The 21,158-nt window shown below is 42.9% G+C and overlaps 1 protein-coding gene across 2 annotated transcripts in view; it reads left to right on the top strand.

Moving 5' to 3' along the window:
- The first annotated feature begins 604 nt into the window (after nucleotides 1–604).
- Nucleotides 605–21,158, top strand: part of INTS2 (integrator complex subunit 2) — a 48,787-nt gene continuing 28,233 nt past the window's right edge. The window contains exons 1-11 of one of the 2 annotated variants that reach the window (XM_041000678.1): nucleotides 605–806; nucleotides 6,935–7,210; nucleotides 7,802–7,940; nucleotides 10,164–10,266; nucleotides 10,965–11,078; nucleotides 12,357–12,487; nucleotides 12,666–12,839; nucleotides 13,794–14,020; nucleotides 16,550–16,675; nucleotides 18,400–18,471; nucleotides 18,557–18,671. In XM_041000678.1, the coding sequence (XP_040856612.1) occupies nucleotides 787–806; nucleotides 6,935–7,210; nucleotides 7,802–7,940; nucleotides 10,164–10,266; nucleotides 10,965–11,078; nucleotides 12,357–12,487; nucleotides 12,666–12,839; nucleotides 13,794–14,020; nucleotides 16,550–16,675; nucleotides 18,400–18,471; nucleotides 18,557–18,671 (1,497 nt within the window). In that variant the 5' untranslated portion in view covers nucleotides 605–786. Of the gene's footprint in view, nucleotides 807–5,849; nucleotides 6,030–6,903; nucleotides 7,211–7,801; nucleotides 7,941–10,163; nucleotides 10,267–10,964; nucleotides 11,079–12,356; nucleotides 12,488–12,665; nucleotides 12,840–13,793; nucleotides 14,021–16,549; nucleotides 16,676–18,399; nucleotides 18,472–18,556; nucleotides 18,672–21,158 lie in introns of those variants that run through there. The other variant, XM_041000679.1, reaches the window with a different exon arrangement.

Genomic DNA, 21,158 nt, shown 5'->3' with positions numbered 1-21,158 from the left:
AAAAACCTGTCTCTTCCTTTATTCCTCTATCTGCCTTCAAATAAATCTTTAGAAAATTTTAGTTGATGACCAAGAACTAAAAATTTCACTGAAACATTTTTGCAGTAATTACTAATTATGAGATAGCATATCTCTGATCTTAAGCCCCCACCTACTAGGAAGCATACTTGTATAACTATAATTAGTTGGATAAGAAGTGATACGAATGGTGCAGCACTTAACAAGACACAGTAACAAACCTCATTAAGTTTTGATGGCACTAACATTGATGGGTACTGCAATCATGATTCAGCAGGTTATTAATATTTTTTTTCTTGGTATCTTTGTGTTTTTATTACTAATGCAAACTCATTGTTTTAAGGATTTTTTGGGGGGGTGTGGAAGTCAGATATAGAGAGGAGAAACAGAGAGGAAGATCCTCCATTCACTGATTCACCCCCCAAGTGACCGCAACAGCCAGAGCTGAACCGATCTGAAGCCAGGAGCCAAGAGCCCACGTGGATACAGGGTCCCCAATGCTTTGGGCTGTCTTTAAACTGCTTGTCCAGGCTACAAGCAGGGAGCTGGAAAGGAAGTCACAATGCTGGGATTAGAACCATCACCCACATGGGATCCTGTTGTGTGCAAGGTGAGGACTTTAGCTGCTAAGCTGCTGTACCAGTCCCTCAGCGAAACAATTTCAAGTGCCATACTGTGTCAGGAGAAAAAATGTGGCCCCTATTCTCAAAAGTATTTTGTGGCAGGAGATACAGACAAGTTCTAATTGCAGCGCAGGTATAAGGTAATATGACTGACAGAGGGACAGGGTATAATTAGAAGATACATGGAGAAGGGTGGGTGGTCTGTCAGGGGTAGGCTTCTTAAGGTAATACTAGACAGAGGGGGTTTATTACATACGAAAAAGAGGCATTCTGGACAGTAGGAACTGTGGGGAGAAAATCCAGCAATGATGAAAAAAAAAAATCTAAGAACTGAGCAGTTTAAAGTTTAAACTGGTTTTAACTGGTTTAAAGTTCCAGCTGAAGGAGCTAGCATTGTGGTGTTGTAGGTAGAGCTGCCACCTGTTATGTTGCATACTTTGCAGGTGCCAGTTCAGGTCCCAGCAGCTCCACTTCTCACCCACCTGTGGAAAGGCAGCAGCAGATGGTCCAAGTCCTTGGAGTCCTGCACTACATGAAGACCTGGATGAAGGTCTACGCTTCTGACTTGGTGCAGGCCCAACCCTGGCCGTTGCTGCTGTTTGGAAAGTGAAGCAATGGAAGAATCTCTCTCCCTCTCGGTAACTGCCTTTCAAATCGATGGATTAAATCTTTAAAAATAAACATGAAAATTGTGTTTTGAGTTGTGCCATAAGCAAATGGAATTTCACCCAGAAGCAGAAGGTGTTTTAGTAGTTGGGCTGATTCATGATTGGTGTCAATAAAGTTAACAGACTTTAAAAAGTAGTAGATATTCTAATGTGATACTCTTTTATTCCTTTTTGTTTATCTGTTTTGATTGAAAAATGGCTACGTGGAAAAGAACTAATCAAAAAGAATGCAGTCATAGGAGAAAGCTTATGCAAGACAGACTGTTCTTTTTGGACTTAAAATACAGTAACTATGTAACATTTTGTCAAATCAAAGGCACCAGTATTAATACATCATTATTTTATGTGCCACATTAAAAAAAAAAAATGCTGTCAGGCCCAGCGCAGTGGCCTAGTGGTTTAAGTCCTTGCCTTGAATGCACTGGAATCTCATATGGGCGCCAGTTCTAGTCCCACAGCCCTACTTCCCATCCAGCTCCCTGCTTTGTGGCCTGGGAAAGCAGTCGAAGATGGCCCAAAGCCTTGGGACCCTGCACCCATGTGGAGACCTGGAGGAAGTTCCTGGATCCTGGCTTTGGATCGGCACAGCACTGGCCATTGCGGTCACTTGGGGAGTGAATCAATGAACAAAAGATCTTCCTCTCTGTCCTCCTCTCTGTATATCTGACTTTGTAATAAAATAAATATTTTTTAAAATGCTGTCAAGGAAAGTTTAACACACATCTCTCAGACATCCCAGCTTTTGAGATGTCAAAATGTGAAAAAAGTATCAGAGAATTGGTGAAATATAACTTTCTGTGATTAGAAATGGTAATGGACTTAGTTTTTCCCTGTTGTCTGCTTCTCAAGCATTTTTAACCACAAAGTGGTAGTTATGTAAGATAGTACATTGAGAACTGTGATATGTGATCTATTCAATGTTAAAGCTAATTTGGGCCTAGCGCAATAGTGTAATGGTTAAAGTCCTTGCCTTGAATGTGCTGGGATCCCATATGGGCACCGGTTCTAATCCTGGCAGTTCCACTTCCCATCCAGCTCCCTGCTTGTGGCCAGGGAAAAAGCAGTCAAGGACGGCCCAAAGCCTTGGAACCCTGCACCAATGTGGGAGACTCGGAGGAGGCTCCTGGCTCCTGGCTTTGGATCTGCTCAGCACTGGCTGTTATGGTCACTTTGGGAGTAAATCAATGGACAGATCTTCCTCTCTATCTCTCTTCCACTCTGTATATCTGAATTTCCAATAAAAATAAATAAATCCTTTAAAAAATGTTAAAGCTAATTTGTATTGTTATGTGTCACTCGAGAAGAGAAATAGAAAAGCATCAGCACTTAAAAAAAATTTTTTTTAAGGTTTATTATTTTTATCGGAAAGTCAGATTTACAGAGAGGAAAAAGAAAAAGTTCTTCCGTCTGCTAACTCATCCCCAAGTGGCTGCAATGGCTAAAGCTGAGCCAGCCCATCAGAAACCAGGAGCCCCGAACCTCCTCTGGGTCTCACACACAGGTGCAGGGCCCCAAGGTTTTCTGCCATCCTCTACTACTTTCCAAGGTCACCAGCAAGAAGCTGGAAGGGACGTGGAGCAGGCAGGACACAAACCAGGACCCACATGGAACCCAAGTGCATGCAAAGCTAGGATTCAGCCACTAGGCTGTTGTGCAGGGTTCAGGGTTTCAAGCCATTTTTAAAAATTGATTGAGTAGGAGCCAGCACTGTGGCACAGCAAATTAGTCTTTGACCTACAGTGCTAGCATCCTATTTGGGTACCAATTCAAGTCCTGGTTGCTTCATTTCTGATGCAGCCTTGGTGGATGGTCCAAGGCCTTGGGCTCCTGCATGCATATAGAAGACTTGGAAGAACTACTGGCTCCTGGTTCTTGACTTTGGTCTGGCCCAGTTCTGGGCTTTACAGCCACTTGGCGGGGCGGGGGGGGGGGGGGGGGGGGGGAACCAGAAGATGGAAGATCTCTCTCTGTCTTTTCTTCTCTCTCTGTAACTTTGACATTCAAGCAAAATAAATGAATCTTTTAAAAATATTGATTCAGTAGGGATGGCACAACCTACTTTGAATGCGGCAACCCACACTGAAGCTCTTGGCTCTAGTCCTGGCTCCTGTGGCTGTGATATGGCTCCCTACTTATGTGCACCCTGAATGGCAGCACATAGTTGTTCAAGCCCTTCAGTCCGTGAGTTCTGGCATCTGATATCAGCTTGGTTCAGTTCCAGCTATAGGTGAACTTTCAGGGCAGAAGTGAGCAGAAGATTTTATCCCCTCTCTCTGCCTCACAAATAAAAATTTTTTGAAAAGATTTATTTTTACTGGAAAGTCAGATATACAGAGAAGAGCAGAGAGAAAGGAAGATATTCCATCCATTGATTCACATTCCAAGTGGCTGCAATTGTCAGAGCTGCGCCAATCCAAAGTCAGGAGACAGGAACTTCCTCCAGGTCTCCCACGCAGGTGCAGGATCCCAAGGCTTTGGGTCATCATCAACTGCTTTCCCAGGACCCAAGCAGGGAGCTGGATGGGAAGTGGGGCAGCTGGGATTAGAACCAGTGCCCACATGGGATCCTGGTGCATGCAAGGCAAGGACTTAAGGTGCTAGATTACCACGCCAGCTCCCAAATAAAATGTTTAAATAAAAAAGTTTGAAGATTAGTTTAGGGGAGGGTGGAACAACAAAAAAGTTTGATTTAGCAGTTGTTGGGAAGCCTGAATTTTGGTCTAGTGTGTTAAGCTGCTGCTTGTAGTGCTGCAGCCAGGATAGATGCTTGTTGAACCCAGCTGCCCCACTTCTGATGCAGCTACTTGCTTATGCACCTGGAGTATATGTGTTCTTTGTAACTATAAACAGAAGTATCTCATTGGCAAGCATTTTTCCCCCAATGATTTGAAAGACTTTCAATGCTGAAGTAACTTGAGAAGCAGAGGCTGAAGCCAGGATGACTTCCAGGTTTCTGGAACGTCAAGTGGTGGGGCTATTTACTGAAATTCCCAGAGGAGAAAGGTGGGATTTAGAGCTAGCTGAGTGTCAGTACTCATCACTGTGACATCTGGCTACCTTATTTATGCTGAATTTTATTTTTCTTTTCCCTGTAGGCCAAGATGGAGAGAATGCTTATTGTGTATTGTTGTTTTGGGAAGGTTTTAAAAATCATTTTGTTAATGCCCATTCATTCTCCCTCACTCATACCCCCAAACCAATTTTTTATTTCCTTTAACAGTCTTCCTATAGAATGGCTGTCCATAGGAAGAGAGTTAAAGTTCTTAGGCTCTCACAGCCTCAATCTCCATAATTGTGAATTGGAAAATATTACTGCCCTTAAATGATTAAAACAGGTAACAGATAGAAAGTACTATCCCGGGACTTAACAAATATTGAATAAACAAGTCATTCCTTACTATTAATTTGAGAAAGACAATGTTGTAAGTCAGCAACTCATTGTATGTGGTGAGCAGAGATGTCACAGCATGGAGTTTGTGCATCCCATATTGAAGTCTTATTTTCATGTAAACTTGGGTTTGTTACATATGTTTGTACAGCATACACATTTACAATTTGACCTATAAATTGTGTGAATACATGTGCACCTGACCTCTGGGTCACAATGTGAAATGTCTTACTGGGTCAGGTGGAAACACTGCAACATATATATTTCTCCTTTCCTTCCTTTGCGGATATTTGTTAAATGTCAGAGCTTATTTTAAAAGAGATTATTCATCTGTGATGGCCCTGGATGCTGCCAAGTTCCACCTAGCACAGTCCTGGGTAAATACACATGGATCCAACTAGGAACAAGAAAACAGCATGACGAACTATAGAGGCTAGTGGTTCTTCACATGCAGACTACTGGCTATTTTGCAGGCCTTGGAGAAGGTCTGGGCTCTAGCTCTGGAAGTGCCAACAGTGTCTCAACAGAACCCCAAGGCTGAAAGGAACATTGTGGATTTAGGACGGTGCTGGTGGAAGATGCAGTCTTGGGACCAGATTATGTTCTAAATTCTTCTACTACCACCTGAGATTCTAGGACTTGTATGCGAGGTGGGCACAGGAAAGAGCTAAAGACAGAGATGCAACTGGACTACGTAGGGGTTCAGCTCAGGAGCAGAGGATAACGTCAACACTTTCTCCATACGTCACGACATTGGAACGCCACGATCATCTTGTGATGAAGTCACCGACGTTCCCAGGGGACTAGTGAGCCGGTCCAAAGGACACAGCTGTCGGACTCGGGAAAGAGGCCAGAACACGTCTTCTAATCCAGTGGCGGCCGAGCCGGGCCACGAACCCCGGCCCGGAGGAAGGGGCGGGGCCGCGCACGCGCACCGGGGCGCCGTCGCCGTCCTCTCAGGGTTTCCTCCTCCAGCCGCTCTTCCTCTCAGTTCAGTACGGTGGCCGACGGGAGCCAGTCGCTGGGGATGAATGAAGGAACTGGGTGCAGGTCGAAAACGACTCCTCGGCTTTTCCCTCCCTGCAGCCTGGGTGCTCCCCGACCCCCTCCGGTGCGGCGTCCCCATCCCGCCCCCGTTCTAGCCCACCACCGGCTCGGCCCCGGCGTCTGATTTCTGGGTGTCCCCGGTCGAGTCGGGCACCGCTGGGGTCTGGGGACTCAGATTACCGCTTAGGCCCGACGTCGGACCGCGCTCTCGATTTCTGCCGCGTCCGCCTCTTGGACGCAGAATTCCCGTGGGGGCCCGTGAGGCTTGGAGGGTAGAATATTCAGGTACGAAGCGTGAGCGCTTTTGTCGGCTGCCGGCTGGGCTTTTCTCGGTTTGTGTTATGCCTGTTCCGGGGCAAGTCCCTGTGAGCCCGCGGGTCTGGATGTCCCTGCCCCATGCCGTCCAAGCCCGGTGTTCAAAGCCCAGCTCCTCCCGCTGGCAAGCCGAGCGGCATTCCTGCCCACGCCCCGTGCCCACGGTTGGGCTGCTCAGTTGTTCTTAGCAGGAAATGGCTTTGACGAATTGTCCACTGGCTTACTGGCTTTTTGGGGTGTTTGTTTGGGGAGGGAGGGTCGTAGCGGGAAGTTTGACGACTCCTGAGGACAGACTGCAAGCACCTTCCTAGGTGGCACGCTGCTTTTTCTGTTGAGCCTACACATGAGGTTTTGACCCATTCACACAGGGCAGCCAGGGAGCCTGAGTGTGACCTGGTTTGTGGCCAGCCAGGTGATGGACTGGCGGGGGAGTGGGGTAGTAGGCGTGTGGAGGGAGGCAGCCGTTAGTTGGCACTTGCTGTTAGCTCCTCTGTGCTGCGGGCAGCTACTGGTGTTTTGTGGCGCTCCTGGGACAGGTGTTGTTGGGGAGGGCGTGGACGAGCACTTGGTAGGTGAGAGTTAAACTTTGGGCTTTGCCACTACCTAGTTCTAGTACTGTGTGCCAGATACACGATTACAACAAGCTTTGAAAACCTCCTGAGAGCAGAAGATTCCTTGGGCTGGGGGAGGCACGGAGAGCCCCTGTGTTATTATTACCCATGTGGTGGGAGGAACCAAGGCAGACAGACCAAGGTTGAATGGTGTAGGGATCAGATATTTTTAAAAAGAGGGTATTCATATCTATGGAAGTTGAACCCCTACATTTTTTTTTTTTTATCACTAGGATCCACAGTGATGATGACTGAATGTTCGAGCCTTCAGTTTGTCAGCCCTTTCGCCTTTGAGGCGATGCAGAAGGTGGATGTTGTGCGCCTGGCTTCGCTCAGTGACCCAGAACTCAGGCTTCTCCTGCCCTGTTTGGTGCGGATGGCGCTTTGCGCTCCTGCCGACCAGAGTCAAAGCTGGGCTCAAGATAAAAAGCTTATCCTCCGCCTTCTGTCTGGAGTGGAAGCCGTCAACTCCATCGTGGCCTTGCTGTCCGTGGACTTCCACGCTTTAGAACAGGATGCCAGCAAGGAACAGCAGCTTAGGTAAGGTGGAGTTAACAGGACGGGCAAGTTGGGATTTGCTTGAATTTACCTGGGAGGAGAATGTCCAATGGTTTTCCTTTGCAGAACCTCCTCCAGAGAACAGAATGATAGTGTCAGCTTTACTTAGGTCTTTTCCATTTATGGTTAAAATTCTAGTGTCTTCTCACTTCTTATAGAATGTCTTAGAGAAGTTGGGTTATATATTCTGTGGCTGGTGGATTGAATTTATGAAGGCAGTTACTTTGTGGGAAGGGTTTGGCGAACTCTCCACTTGGGCAGCTTTCGCTGGTTCACAAAGGTTCCAGGTGGGTGTTGTGTTTCTTCTTCCCTTGTGTGAATCTAGGACTAAACTGCTGTCCTCTTGAAAGCCATTGCTAGCGATTGGTTGTGAGGGAGTCTTTACATTTGTAGATTGTGAGTCCCCAAAATGATAGGTAAACTAAGTGATACTTCACGAGTCATAGAAAACATTTAAAATTGATATGCTGTTTCGTTGACGATTTCAAATAAGGTCATTTTTAAGAAGATGATTTTTTTTTTTTTTTTTACAAATGTCCTGGTCATTGCTATTGTGTGTTTGTAATTTACTAGGCATAAGCTCGGGGGAGGCAGTGGAGAGAGCATCCTGGTGTCGCAGCTCCAGCACGGACTCACACTGGAGTTTGAACACAGCGACTCTCCTCGGCGCCTGCGGCTGGTGCTGAGTGAGCTGCTGGCCATCATGAACAAGGTAATTTCAGCACAGCTGAGGGTATTCATGATGTGATGTCTGTGAAAACCAGAGCAGCAAGGCACATTCTATCCTATTGTACTCCTATTTCTATTTGAGACACGTTTTACTTTCAAAGGCTTAGGGTTTTCAGTCTTATTATACAATTACTACTGTCTCTCATTTATGCCTATATCTCTCATTTATGCCTATTCTACATTTTCTGTCACAGGAACTCCATTTTTTGTGGGGTCCATAAAATGCCTTCTTTTTCTCCTTTTTTTTAAAATGAATTTTTATTTATTTTTCTGCTTGAAAGGTAGAGTGACTTAGAGACACTGAATAAGAGAGAGAGAAAAAGAGAGGGAGTGAGCTAGCAAACGAGCTATCTTCCAATTCCTCATGCATCCATACGGTGTGGGCCTGGGCTTGGCCAGGGCTGGGAGCTATAAACATCCCCCCGTCTTCTGTAGATAGCAGGACCCGAACACTTGAACCAGAACCTGCTGCCTGTCATCCGAGCAGAGGCATCGCTTGATCCCAGGCACTCTGCGTGGTGCTGGGCATGTTCCAGTGCAGCTTCACCCTCTGTACCATGATAGCTGCTCCCATACAGTGTCATCTTGATGTTATTTAGTTTAAAGATTTAATCTTGTTTATGTGAAAGGCAGAGTTACACAAAGATACCTTTCATTTTGCTGGTACACACCCTAAATGGCTGCAGTGACCAGGGCTGAGCCAGGCTGAAGCCAGTTTCGTGGAACTCCGTTTCAGTATTTTACATGGGTGCAGGAGTACAAACACTTGGGTCAACGTCTTGTGCTTTCCCAGACACATCAGGAGGGAGCTGCGTTGGAAATGGAGGAGCTGAGGTTTGCTCTAGCACCGCAGGGGATGCTGGCATTCTGAGTGTTAGCCAGCTAGCCCACAGGGCTGGTCCCTTGACATTTCCAAAGGAATTTATCTCCAGATTTGTATGGATTACCGAGATTGATAATACTCTTGGAGGATCCAATTTCCCCCATAAATTAGAATAGTGAAGTATAACTTGAAAACTGATTTATTTAGACAATGGGTGAGCCCTAATTACTTCGTGTGTAACAATGAGTTGGGTGTATTAAAGTTGAACTGGAAGTAAGGTGATTGACTAGCCTTACAAATTAGATGGCTGATTTGTTTTTGTTTAATAATAGGTACTGAGGACATTGAGTAGTGTGCTTTAGCTGGTTTTAGGTCAAGATTTTAAGATATATTGCAAATTTTTGTAAAATTTCTATCACAAATTATAATTTTCTTCTCTCCTGTTATACTATTACTTTTTAATTTCAACCCAAATTTTTCCTATACATTTCTTTAAAAGATATATTTTATTCTTTTGAAAAGTGGGATTAGAGAGGAGAGAGAGAGGCAGGCATCTGCTATCTGCTGCTTCACTGTCCAGATGGTCTCAATGGCCTGTGCTGGTCCAGGTTGAATCCAGGAACTTCGTGTAGGAGCCTAAGCACTCAGCCCATCTTCCCCTGCTTTTCCCAGGTGTCAGTTGGTAGTGAAGCAGCCTGGGCTTGAACCAGTGCCCATCTACAATACTGGCACTGCATGTGACAGCTTTAATCTACTGTACCACAGCACTGGCTCTGTATCTTTTTTTAATACATCACTTAATGGCTGTAATAAAATAAGTGACTTTCTTATTTAGGAGCTTGTCTTTTTTTTCCCCTCTAGCACTATGTAGAATTTAGAGAGTGTTTCTGCTGCTCTGAGTTTTAACTCCATTTTCCTTATAAATCTTTGAGAATTGGATAATTGACATTTTAAGAGACATGATATGTGAGCTCAACATAATTTCAGAAGCAATGAGCTTAATTCATTACCAAAACTTATTAATATTTTAAGTGTATGTAATATATGTATAAATATATAAATGCATGTATCTATTTATTTGAAAGGCAGAGTAGATAGGGAGGGAGATAGAGACATCTTCCATTCACTGTTTCACTCCTAAAATGTCTGCAGCTGGCCGAAGCCAGGAACCTAGGACTGCATTTGGGTCTTCTGTAAGGGAGATACCAAAGTACATGGGCCATCATCTGTTGCCTTCCCAGCTGCAGTAGCAGGAAGTTGGATTGGAGGTGGAGCAGCCAGGACTTGAACTGGCACTCTGACGTGAGATGTAATTGTCATGAGCGGTGGCTTATCCCACTGCCCACATTATTGAATTTAATAGAATTGTTTTTTGTTTTTTAGGTTTCTGAATCCAATGGAGAGTTTTTTCTCAAGTCTTCTGAACTCTTTGAGAGTCCAGTGTATTTGGAGGAAGCTGCGGACGTGCTTTGCATTTTACAAGCAGGTACTACACCTAGTGCTAAGATACATTTGGACTACACTTTTCCTACTGAATGATACTATGTAACTTCTTACCCTGGCATGTTGTGTTATTTTAAAAATCTTCTAATAAAAATGTACCTACAAAAATTAGAAAGTGATTCATATTGAACAATTATTAAGTAAAATATGTTGTTTCCACAGTATGATGTATTATGTAGGTATTAAAATTATATGTTTGATTTGGTGATTTAAGTGTCCATTAATAATTTTGGAAAATGTCCCAAGTATGTCAAATGAAGAAAGTAAAGGACAAAATAGTAGCTGGAATATAATCCCAGTTGTTATATTTTGAAATAAGACTATATTCATGGTTATGTTTAAAATGTATTAACTGAGATGAGATTAGAGGTGATTTTGATTATATGTTCCAAGTTCATGTATTAGAAAATATGAGAAAAAGAGGAAAAGACATAAAAATGCAAAGAATGTTCATGAAAATAATTTTTTAAAAAACACTTCTCATTAAAACTTTCTACAGTGTTTGATGCTGTGCTGTTAGCGGAAGCTATCATGCATATGTGGCAAATGACTGTCATTTCAACTGTGAAAAGAAAGTAATAAAATTACTTTTGGATGATATCTGAAACGTCAGAAGATTTTCAATGTAAAATATAATGGTAAATCACTCTTTATAGTAACCTTGTCTTTATTTTATTACAGAGCTTCCTTCCTTGCTTCCAATAGTTGATGTGGCTGAGGCCTTGCTACATGTTCGAAATGGTGCCTGGTTCTTATGTCTTTTGGTGGCCAATGTTCCTGATAGTTTTAATGAAGGTAAATATAATATCAAAGTGGCATATTGAAGAGATTTGCATGGGCATGTATAGAATCTATTGTTTGGAGCTAAGAAGAAACATTTGAGATTTTCAGATTTTTTTTGAAAATAATATATTTGAAAGACAGAGCATGATATAGAGTATATGGAGAGAGGGTTTGAGAAAGAAATACAGAGGCAGAGCTCCTGCATCTGCTGGTTAGCTCCACACATGCCAGCGATGGTCAGGTTGTGCCAGCCTGTGGCTGCAGTGCACAGACTCAGTCCAGCTGCCGTGTGTGGGTGTCTGAGACCCAAGCATCTGAGCCGTCAGCACTACCTCCCAGTGTGTGCATTAGCAGGAAACGGGGGACAGGATCTTAATCACGGGTTAAACTTGGGTCTTCTGTTGTGGGTGTCTTAACTGGGAGACTCAAAGCCTGCTCCCTCAGATTTTAATTGTGTCTCATTGAGTATCCAAGTTAAATGTTGAATTTTTTTTTAAAGATTTGTTTATTTTTTCATTGGAAAGGCAGATATTCAAAACAGAGAAAGATCTTTCATTTGTTGGTTCACCTCCTAAGTGGCTGCAGTGGCCGGAGCTGAGCTGATGTGAAGCTAGGAGCCAGGAGCTTCTTCCAGGTTCCCCATGTGGGTGCAGGGTCCCAAGGCTTTGGGCCATCCTCAGCTTCAATCTGGCCCAGTGCTGGCTATTGTGGCCACTGTGATTGAAGTAGTAGATTCAAGATTTCTTCCTAATTTTCTTCCTTTATCTATGTAGTTCTGACTTCCAAATAAATAGAAAAATGTTTAATAAGTAAGTTGCAAAAAAGCATCCTACTGTCTCATGATTTTTGTCTGTGTTCTTTCATAATGTTTTTCTCCTCTGGGTTTATTATATTATCTGATTTCCTTAAGATTACTTTCATGATTTTCTGTTTTCCTCTTTGTCTTTTGTATGATATTCTTTGTTGTGCTTGAGGCTCATTGAACTTCAAAGTTCATGCAAGACTTTTTTTAAGTTGATGTTTGCCTGCTGTTCCCGGTTCTTTCTACAACTGTGGTTGCAGTGTGTTTGATGGTATGGTGCTGAACCATAGGCTACTCTTTCAATTTTGAATCTCTTAATTCTTTGCTTCATTTTGACCAGTTTGCGTGGTTGTGCTTTCAAGGCCCCTGTTTTTTTTCCTTCTGTAATATCTAACGTTCATAAATGAGTGATACTTAAGGCTGAAAAAAAATTCTTTCTGACATCTTACTTATGTAACCTGAAGTAATAGCGACTGTTAAATATTTAGTTTGTAGGGGCCTGATAAAAAATGGAGAACGACAGGATGAAGAAAGTCTTGGAGGAAGGCGTAGGACAGATGCTTTACGCTACTTATGTAAGATGAATCCTTCCCAGGCCCTCAAGGTCCGAGGCATGGTGGTAAGAAACCTGTTGGTTCTACAGGTCAAAAGCCTTTCTAACAGGCTGAAGGCTAAGATGTTTAGAATTTATGTTAAATGCTAGGGGAGTTACCTTTCTATCTGAGTTAATGTGTGTGAGATTTCCTCTTCCTTTGCTGTATGACCTTGAGTTTGATTTGTTTTCTTGGTTGTGTTAGGTGGAGGAATGTCACTTGCCAGGTCTAGGAGTGGCTTTGACATTGGATCATACTAAAAATGAAGCTTGTGAAGATGGAGTGAGTGACTTGGTTTGTTTCGTTAGTGGTTTGCTTCTTGGAACAAATGCCAAAGTCCGCACTTGGTTTGGAACTTTTATCCGAAATGGACAGCAGGTGAGAGGGTTAAGTATCTGTATGTGTAATAGATTGGGAGATCTTTGCAGTTACTGAATGGTCTTGCTTGACCAGTGGTTCTCATCCAGGGACATCTTTACATCTTAAAACATCACTAAGAATAGTAGAGTTTTTGTTTCTGTGGCTTTGAGGTACTGATGTTTACCATATTAGAAATTGAAACTGAGATGTTGGAAAAACTTAACACATTTAGAAAGAATAATCCTATTAAATGTGAATGTGACTTTCTCTTCTCTGCCTTTCAAATAGATAAGCAAAGATTATGTGAAAGCTGAACTGCAGAGAGAGGGGAGACAGAGAGATCTTCCATCTGCTGGTTTACTCTGCATATGGCTGCAATGGCTGGAGCTGGGTTGGTCTGCAGCTAGAGGCCATGAGCTTCTTTTGGGTCTCTCACATGGGTTCAGGGCTATTATCCACTATTTTCCCAGGCACCTTAGCAGGGAACTGGATTAGAAGTAGAGTAACTGGGACATGTACTGGTGCCCTGTGGGATCTATGTCCCAGCAAGTGCAGAATTAGTGAGTTGAGGCATTGTGCCAGGCCCAAGGCTATATTACTGAAGCAAGGACATTCTGCAATTTTGGCAGCCTTGTCAAATGGTTCAATCTTAAGTGTTTAAGGTTTATTTGAGGTTTCTTAAATTTATTTTTGCTTTAGATTTTTAAATATGTTTGTTTATTTGAGAGGCAGAGATTCACTCTTCAAATGTCCACAACAGCTGGGGGCTAATGTCTTGAACTGGAAACTCAATCCAGGTGGTTGAGGTAGGTGTCAGGGGGTCGTTGAGGTAGGTGTCAGGGGGTCGTTGAGGTAGGTGTCAGGGACTTGACTACTGGGTCATCACTTGTCTCCTAAGGTGAACATTAGCCGCCGCTTGAGCTTCCTTAATGTTCTGTGCTTTCTTCCATTTATGATTTCCATTTTTTCCAGAGAAAGAAAGAAACCAGCAGTTCTGTTCTTTGGCAAATGAGAAGGCAGCTTCTCCTGGAGCTGATGGGCATTCTTCCCACAGTAAGGAGTACCCGCATTGTGGAGGAAGCTGACGTGGACATGGAGCCCAATGTGTCTGTGTATTCGGGGCTGAAGGAAGAGCACGTTGTGAAAGCCAGCGCACTCTTACGTCTGTACTGTGCACTAATGGGGATCGCTGGACTCAAGTATTCAATCCTTTGATATTTTACCTATCTCTCTTGTCTCTAATCTCACCAAAGCAAGCCAAAGGCCTTTTGTTCTGAGCATTTGGGTCTTATATTCAGCTAAGGCAGTGAGCTAGCTTATGTCAAGAATAAAGTCCTAAGGCTAATCATTCCCAACAGGATGTAATTAACCTACAGAATAATGCAAATATGGGAGGACCAGAGCAGTTTGTAGGCCTCAAATGTTAAATATAATCTATAGTTTTAGCCTAGCCCTGCCTGACAGTAGTGTGTGGTCTGTCAGATCCTTAACTGTTAATGCATATATTGTTCATTTTGCGTTCTACAAATTTCAGTTTCTGCTGGTTTAGTTAAATATTGATTCCTCAACATAATTCAAATTTCAGTTACCATGATATCTTAATCATATAATTATACAAAGTGTAAATTTTGCTGTGCATACTTTAGGATATATGTCGTGACTGAAATAGTGGATGATGTGAGCAGTGGTCAAGGGCATCACATCATTTAAAATCTGTTTGTAGTCACAGTGCATATGCACAGGCACTAAAGTAGTTGGTTGTGTTACTTCTTGTCTGTTGGTGGTAAACCCGTGTGACATTTTTTTAGAAAGATGTATTGGGCCTGGCGCGATAGCATAGTGGTTAAGGTTCTTGCCTTAAACACCCCAGGACCCATATGGTCGCTGGTTCTAATCCCGGTGGCCCTGCTTCCCATTCAGCTCCCTATCTGTGGGCTGGGGGAAAGCTGTCAAGGACGGCCCAAGCCTGGGACCCTTTGCCCACATGGGAGACCTAAAGGAGTCTCCTGGCTTTGGATTGGCTCAGCTCAAGCCATAACGCTCACTTGGGGAGTGAACCATCAGACGGAAGATCCTCCTCTCTGTCACTCCTCCTCTCTGTATATCTGACTTTCCAATAAAAATAAATACATCTTTTAAAAAATAAAAAGAAAGATGTATTTATTTTTTGCTTGAAAGGGATATGACAATTCATCAAGGCATTCAGAAGATGCTTAGTGTGTTTTATAAATTAGAAAATAAGAAAGGAAGTGGCTATTAAAATTCTCTTTTATTTTCTTTTTTTAAGATTTATTTTATTTTATTGGAAAGTCAGATATGCAGAGAAAAGAGAGAGGGAGGAAAATGTTCCACCCACTGATTCACTCCTCAAGCGGCCGCAATGGCCAGAGCTGTGCCAATCCAAAGTCAGGAGCCAGGAGCCTGCTCTGGGTCTCCCATGTGGGTGCAGGGTCCCAAGGATTTGGGCTGTCCTCAACTGCTTTCCCAGGCCGCAGGCAGGGCGCAGGATGGGAAATGGAGTTGCTGGGATTAGAACTGGCATCCATATGGGATCTTTGCGCATGCTAGGCTACTGCACTGAGCCCTAAAATACTCTTGATAAGGTTTTCACAAAAGAATGTAATGGTTCCCACTGTTTGCTTCTCTGTTGTAGAGTGCTGTATAAATATTTGTTTTACTGGTGTTTTCCACATCTCTATGTATTATTACTGACACAGTTTGGAATGCTTTGACATACTTTATTATGAAGATCACATTGTATGGGTTTTAATTTGTAGAGTCATTTTTATGGTCCTATAATGGTGGGCAAAGTTAGGATTGCCTGTTTTTGTGTCTATGGATAAACACTGTAAATGCAGTTGCCCAACATTTTTTTATTTTTAAATGAACTTTAAAAAAATGTATGAATGGCAGAATGACGGAAGGACAGAGAAGCAGAGGCAATGAGAGAAATGTTACATACACTGATTCACTTAAGTGGCTGTAGTTGGTGGGTCTATCTAGATCGGGCTGAAACCAGAGCCCAGAACTTCATGCAGCTCTCCACCGTGGGTGCAGGGATCTGAGGACTTGGAGCATCCTGCGCTGCTTTCCTGGGCACATTGGCAGGGAGCTGCAGGACAAGCACAGCAGCCAGGGCTCGAACCATGCTCTGCAATGGAATGCTGGCTTTGCAGGCCATGACTTAATGTGGCCCTGGTGTTTTTTGTTTGGAATAACATGAGAAGGCAAAGGGTTTTTTTTTTTTTAGATTTTAACTAGTGAGGTATTATTGTTAAATTTAAGATTTACTTCTGCTGGCCCAGTGCGATGGCGCAAGTGGTTAAGGTCCTTGCCTTGCATACCCGGGATCCCATATGGGCGCCGGTTCTAGCCCCAGCGGCCCCGCTTCCCATCCAGCTCCCTGCCTGTGGCCCGGGAAAGCAGTCAAGGACGGCCCAAAGCCTTGGCACCCTGCACCCACGTGGGAGACCTGGAAGAGGCTCCTGGCTTCAGATCAGCACAGCATTGGCCGTTGTGCTCACTTGGGGAGTGAATCATCGGATGGAAGATCTTCCTCTCTGTCTCTCCTCTCTGTATATCCACCTTTCCAATAAAACTAAAATAAGTCTTTAAAAAAAAAAATTTACATCTGCTAAAATTTGCATCTCCAATGATGGAGCATTTATGCTTTCGTCTTTTCTGCCCTTAGTTTAAAAAGTGAAACCCAGTCATATGTTCCTTTTTAGGCCAACAGAAGAAGAAGCTGAGCAGTTACTCCAGCTGATGACCAGCCGTCCTCCTGCTACACCAGCGGGGGTTCGCTTTGTTTCCCTTTCCTTTTGTATGCTGCTGGCCTTTTCCACACTGGTCAGGTACCTTACTTTGTAAATTGATCTATCTTTTTTCTAAATCTAGTTTTATTGTTAAAATGCATGTATTGGTGCCAGTGATGTAGCACTGCGGTTGGGCTGCTGTTTGTGATGCCAACATGTCATATCAAGGTGCAGGTTTGAATCTCAGCTGCTCCGCTGCTGTGCCCCTCCCTGCTTATGTGGCTGGGAAGCAACACATGATGGCTGAAGTACTGGGTCTGTGTTACATAGGAGGTCAGGCTCCTAGCAGCTTCTTGTTGCTGCTCTGGTTGTTTTGAGCAATGGGATGTGAACCAGCTGATGGAACTCCATTTAGGTATTCCGTGCGGATGTCAGGTTCTTATTAAGAGGAAGCTCAATAGCAAGTGGGGGTGGGACATCAACTCCAGCACTCTGACATGGTTTGTGGGCATCCCATGTAAACATTTAACACACTGTGCCTCAGCATGTGAAATACCCAGAAACTATTTTTTTTAAACCTTTATTGATATCTAATGTAATAACCAAATTTAGCCTTGTACATAGTGTTTAAATGTATGAAGTTACTTGAAAAAGTAAATGGAAAGTGTACATTAGTGGATTTCAAGTATTTGCATCATAACTTTTTTTTAATGATTTTTAAGTGGGTTTGCTGGGACACAAACTGGTGCTTGTATGTGACAGTCCTTGACTGTCTGACAGTTTGTCAGGACCTCCTCGTTATCTTATTTCTTCTTCCTGTTCTTCCTGGCATTTTTTTTTTAAGATTTATTTATTTATTTGAAAGCAAAATTACAGAAAGAGAATTTTTTGTTTGCTGATTCTTTTTTGAAACATCTTCACTGACTGGCCAGGCCAGGCCAAAACTGGGATCCTCAACTTCTGTCCAGATCTCCCATTGGGTGACATGGATGTTTAGTCAGCATTCTTTTCTCTATAATTTTGAGTTCTACTTTAAAAATTTCTGTAGGGCCTGGCGTGACAGCACAGTGGTTGAAGTTCTTGCCTTGCACGTGCTGGGATCCCATATGGTTGCCAGTTTTAATCCCAGCAGCCGTGCTTGTGGCCTGGAAAGCAGTCGAGGACAGTTCAGAGGATTGGGACCCTGCACCCATGTGGGAGTCCCAGAAGAAGCTCCTGACTCCTGGCTTTGGGTTGGTTCAGCTCCAGCCGTTGCGGTCACTTGGGGAGTGAACCATCAGATGGAAGATCTTCCCCTCTGTCTCTCCTCCTGTCTGTACATCTGCCTTTCCAATAAAAAAATAAATTAAAAAATAAATTTCTGTAAATGAAGTTTTACTTTTCAGGGTATGAATGTTATTTATTTATTTTGTTGTTGTTGTTTAAATTTGTTACTAAGTTGTTTTTTTTTAATGTAAGATTAGTTTCAGTTATTGAGTTATTGGAGTTCTTTTTGCATTTTAATTCCAAACATCCCCCAAATATTTGCTCTTCTAAGGAATGTGGTGCTCATGGTGTCCAGCCTTTACGTGTGTGGCCGAGACCTTGAGAAGTTGTGACCGTTGAGATTTGAAAAGAGTAGATATCCTCACTCTTGAGATCTGGAACTACCGTTTCCTGCCTGAGTGACGCTGGCTCAGTTCAGCAAGTAGTTAATCTGGCTTGATATTTCACAGTAGAGAAGGAAATAAGGATTTCTTCCAAAAATAATTTGACAGTGCTTTCTTATTCAGTTGCTATTACATTTGATGTAAACCTGTGATGGCTTGGTATGTTCTCTGTAGTACCCCTGAGCAGGAGCAGCTGATGGTGATGTGGCTCAGCTGGATGATAAAAGAAGAAGCCTACTTTGAGAGGTAAGGTGACTCATTTTGTTTTTTTCTGTGGGAAAGCTGTTGTCATTCTCTTTGGAGTTTCATACTTTCTTTTCTGTTTGAACAGCACTTCTGGAGTCTCTGCTTCTTTTGGGGAGATGTTACTGTTGGTGGCCATGTATTTTCACAGCAACCAGCTCAGCGCAATCATTGATTTAGTGTGTTCCACCTTGGGAATGAAGGTAATTTTGTTTTTTACATCTGCTTTTTAAAAGAAAGTATTTCTAAACTGGATGTGTGACTGTGGCACAAAGTAAGTAGATTATTTTCATGTGCTGTTTTAGTTGTTTGAAGTTTCATCATGAGCTCCTGGAAAAAAGACTTTGAGAACACTTACTTGTATGAATTGTAAATGTCCAATGAAGAAATCTTCAAAGCACAAAAAAGAGAACAGTGTAATTCTTTCAATTAAGAAATATCAGAATTGCTCCAAGCACTTGAGCTGGTTTTTCCAGGCCATTACCAGGAAGCTTCATTAGGAGAGGAGCAGCCAGAAATTGAACTAACACCTTACAAGATGCCAGGGTTCCAGGTGGCAGCTTTACCTGTTGGCCCTAAAGTGGCTTTTTATGTAACTCTGAAGGCACTTCAAAGTGTACATGCAGAAATAGAATTAAAAATAAGCTTATTTTGATGTAAAAATTTTGAAACTCCATGCCTAATTTTTCATAATTAACAGTTTTCAGTAAACTGGGGACCTTTCATGTATGCAGATTTTTACACACATATATGTATTCAAACATGTGTCAGTTTTTTGTTTTTTTATTTTTTTGGAAGATTTATTTATTTTTTGTTTGAAATGCAGATTCACTTGAGAGAAGGAGATACAGAGAGAAAGGTCTGAGAGAAAGGTCTCCGCTCCATTGGTTCACTCTCCATGTGACCACAATGGCCGGAGCTGAAGCCAGGAGCCAAGTGCTTCCTGCAGGTCACAAAGATGTGTGCAGGGTCCCAAGGCTTTGGGCCATCCTCCACTGCTCTCCCAGGCTACAAGCAGGGAGCTGGATGGGAAGTGAAGCGGCCGGAACAAAAACCAAAGGCCGTATGGGATCCTTGTGCATGTAAGGCGAGGATTTAGCCGCTGAGCCATGAGTCTGGGCCCAGGTTGTTTCCTTAGGATCAAGTTCTGGAAGGTAGTTGACTAAATAAAAGGGTGTCATGATACGGTGTTCCGTGAGTGTGGCCTGATTATCTTTCAAAAAGATTACACCAGTGTAACCGTTTCTATTGGTGTATGAGAAGTTCTCTGTTCTAACCTGTTATGATTAGCCATTACCCCACCCCTTTTTTTAAATCTTTGCGAATTTAATTGTTGGAGAGTGTTCTCATTTATTTTGAACTTCTTTGCTTATTGTTAGAACTGTACTTTTTCAAATCTGTATTTTGGCAGGTTCTGTGTAGGAGTATGTGTGAAAAGCATTTTAGTGTTTTATTTTTTCTGTAGAGATTTTATTTTTCTTTTCGTTGATTCAGAGGTCTTCCCTGTTATAGATAGCCATTTTGCCTTAGATTATGTCTCGTTGATTTCAAGACATTCTCGTAACTCAATACTGAAATTTGGATTGATTTTGTACTGGCATAATGTAAATGTGGTAGTGTTGTTCGCTTCTACGTTTTTCCCTTGAAAAGGAAAAATGTTGATGACATGTCTTATGTATTTATGTTTAAAAATATTTATTTATTGGAAAGTGGGATTGACAGAGAGAAAGAGAGACATAGAGAAAGATCTTCTGTCTGCTGGTTCACTCCCCAAGTGGCCTGGTTCTGACCCAGTCCAAATCCAGGAGCCAGGAGCTTCTTTTGAGACTCCACGTGAATACTGGGTCCCAAGACTTTGAGCCATTCTCCACCTGCTTCTCAAGCCACAAGCAGGTGGAAAGTAGAGCAGTTGGGACATGAACTGGCATCCACATATGGAATGCCAGTGTTTGAAGGAGGAGGATCAGCCCACTGAACCATCATGTTGGTCACCTGTATCTTCTATTTCTTAATATTTTGAAAGTGAAGTATAATTTTACAATTGATTTTTGCCTAGTGTTTTTGGCCATGTGAAAATTAATCATTTTATGTAGCATAGCAGGTGTTTCTATTATGGTTTTTGCTTTGACATGTTTTTTTCTATTGGTTTTTGTTTTTTTTTTTAAAGATTTATTTTTATTATGTTTTTATTGGAAAGGCGGAGAGACAGAGAGGAGAGACAGAGAGGAGAGACAGAGAGGAAGATCTTCCATCCGATGATTCACTCCCCAAGTGAGCGCAACGGCTGATGCTATGCCGATCCGAAGCCAGGAGCCTCTTCTGGGTCTCCCACGCGGGTGCAGGGTCCCAAAGCTTTGGGCTGTCCTCGACTGCTTTCCCGGGCCACAGGCAGGGAGCTGGAAGGGAAGCGGGGCTGCCAGGATTAGAACCGGCGCCCATATGGGATCCCGGGCATGCAAGGCGAGGACCTTAACCACTTGCGCCACCGCGCCGGGCCCTCTATTGGTTTTTGTAATTTGTTTTTGACATTTGTTTTAACTTTTTGTAGCTATATGTTTTATATTTACAATCCAGTTGGATTAATTTGGGTGTATGATACTGTGTGTACGACGAAAATTTTTGTGCATGTTCGTACTGCTCACAAAACAAGGTAGCTGCATACTTTATTTCCTTCCACTGATTTAAAATGA

Source organism: Ochotona curzoniae, unplaced genomic scaffold (assembly GCF_017591425.1).
Source record: "Ochotona curzoniae isolate NIBS_2020 unplaced genomic scaffold, NIBS_Ocur_1.0 scaffold_2453, whole genome shotgun sequence".
In the NCBI taxonomy this organism is placed as follows: Eukaryota; Metazoa; Chordata; class Mammalia; order Lagomorpha; family Ochotonidae; genus Ochotona; species Ochotona curzoniae.
This window is presented reverse-complemented; position numbering and strand designations above follow the sequence as displayed.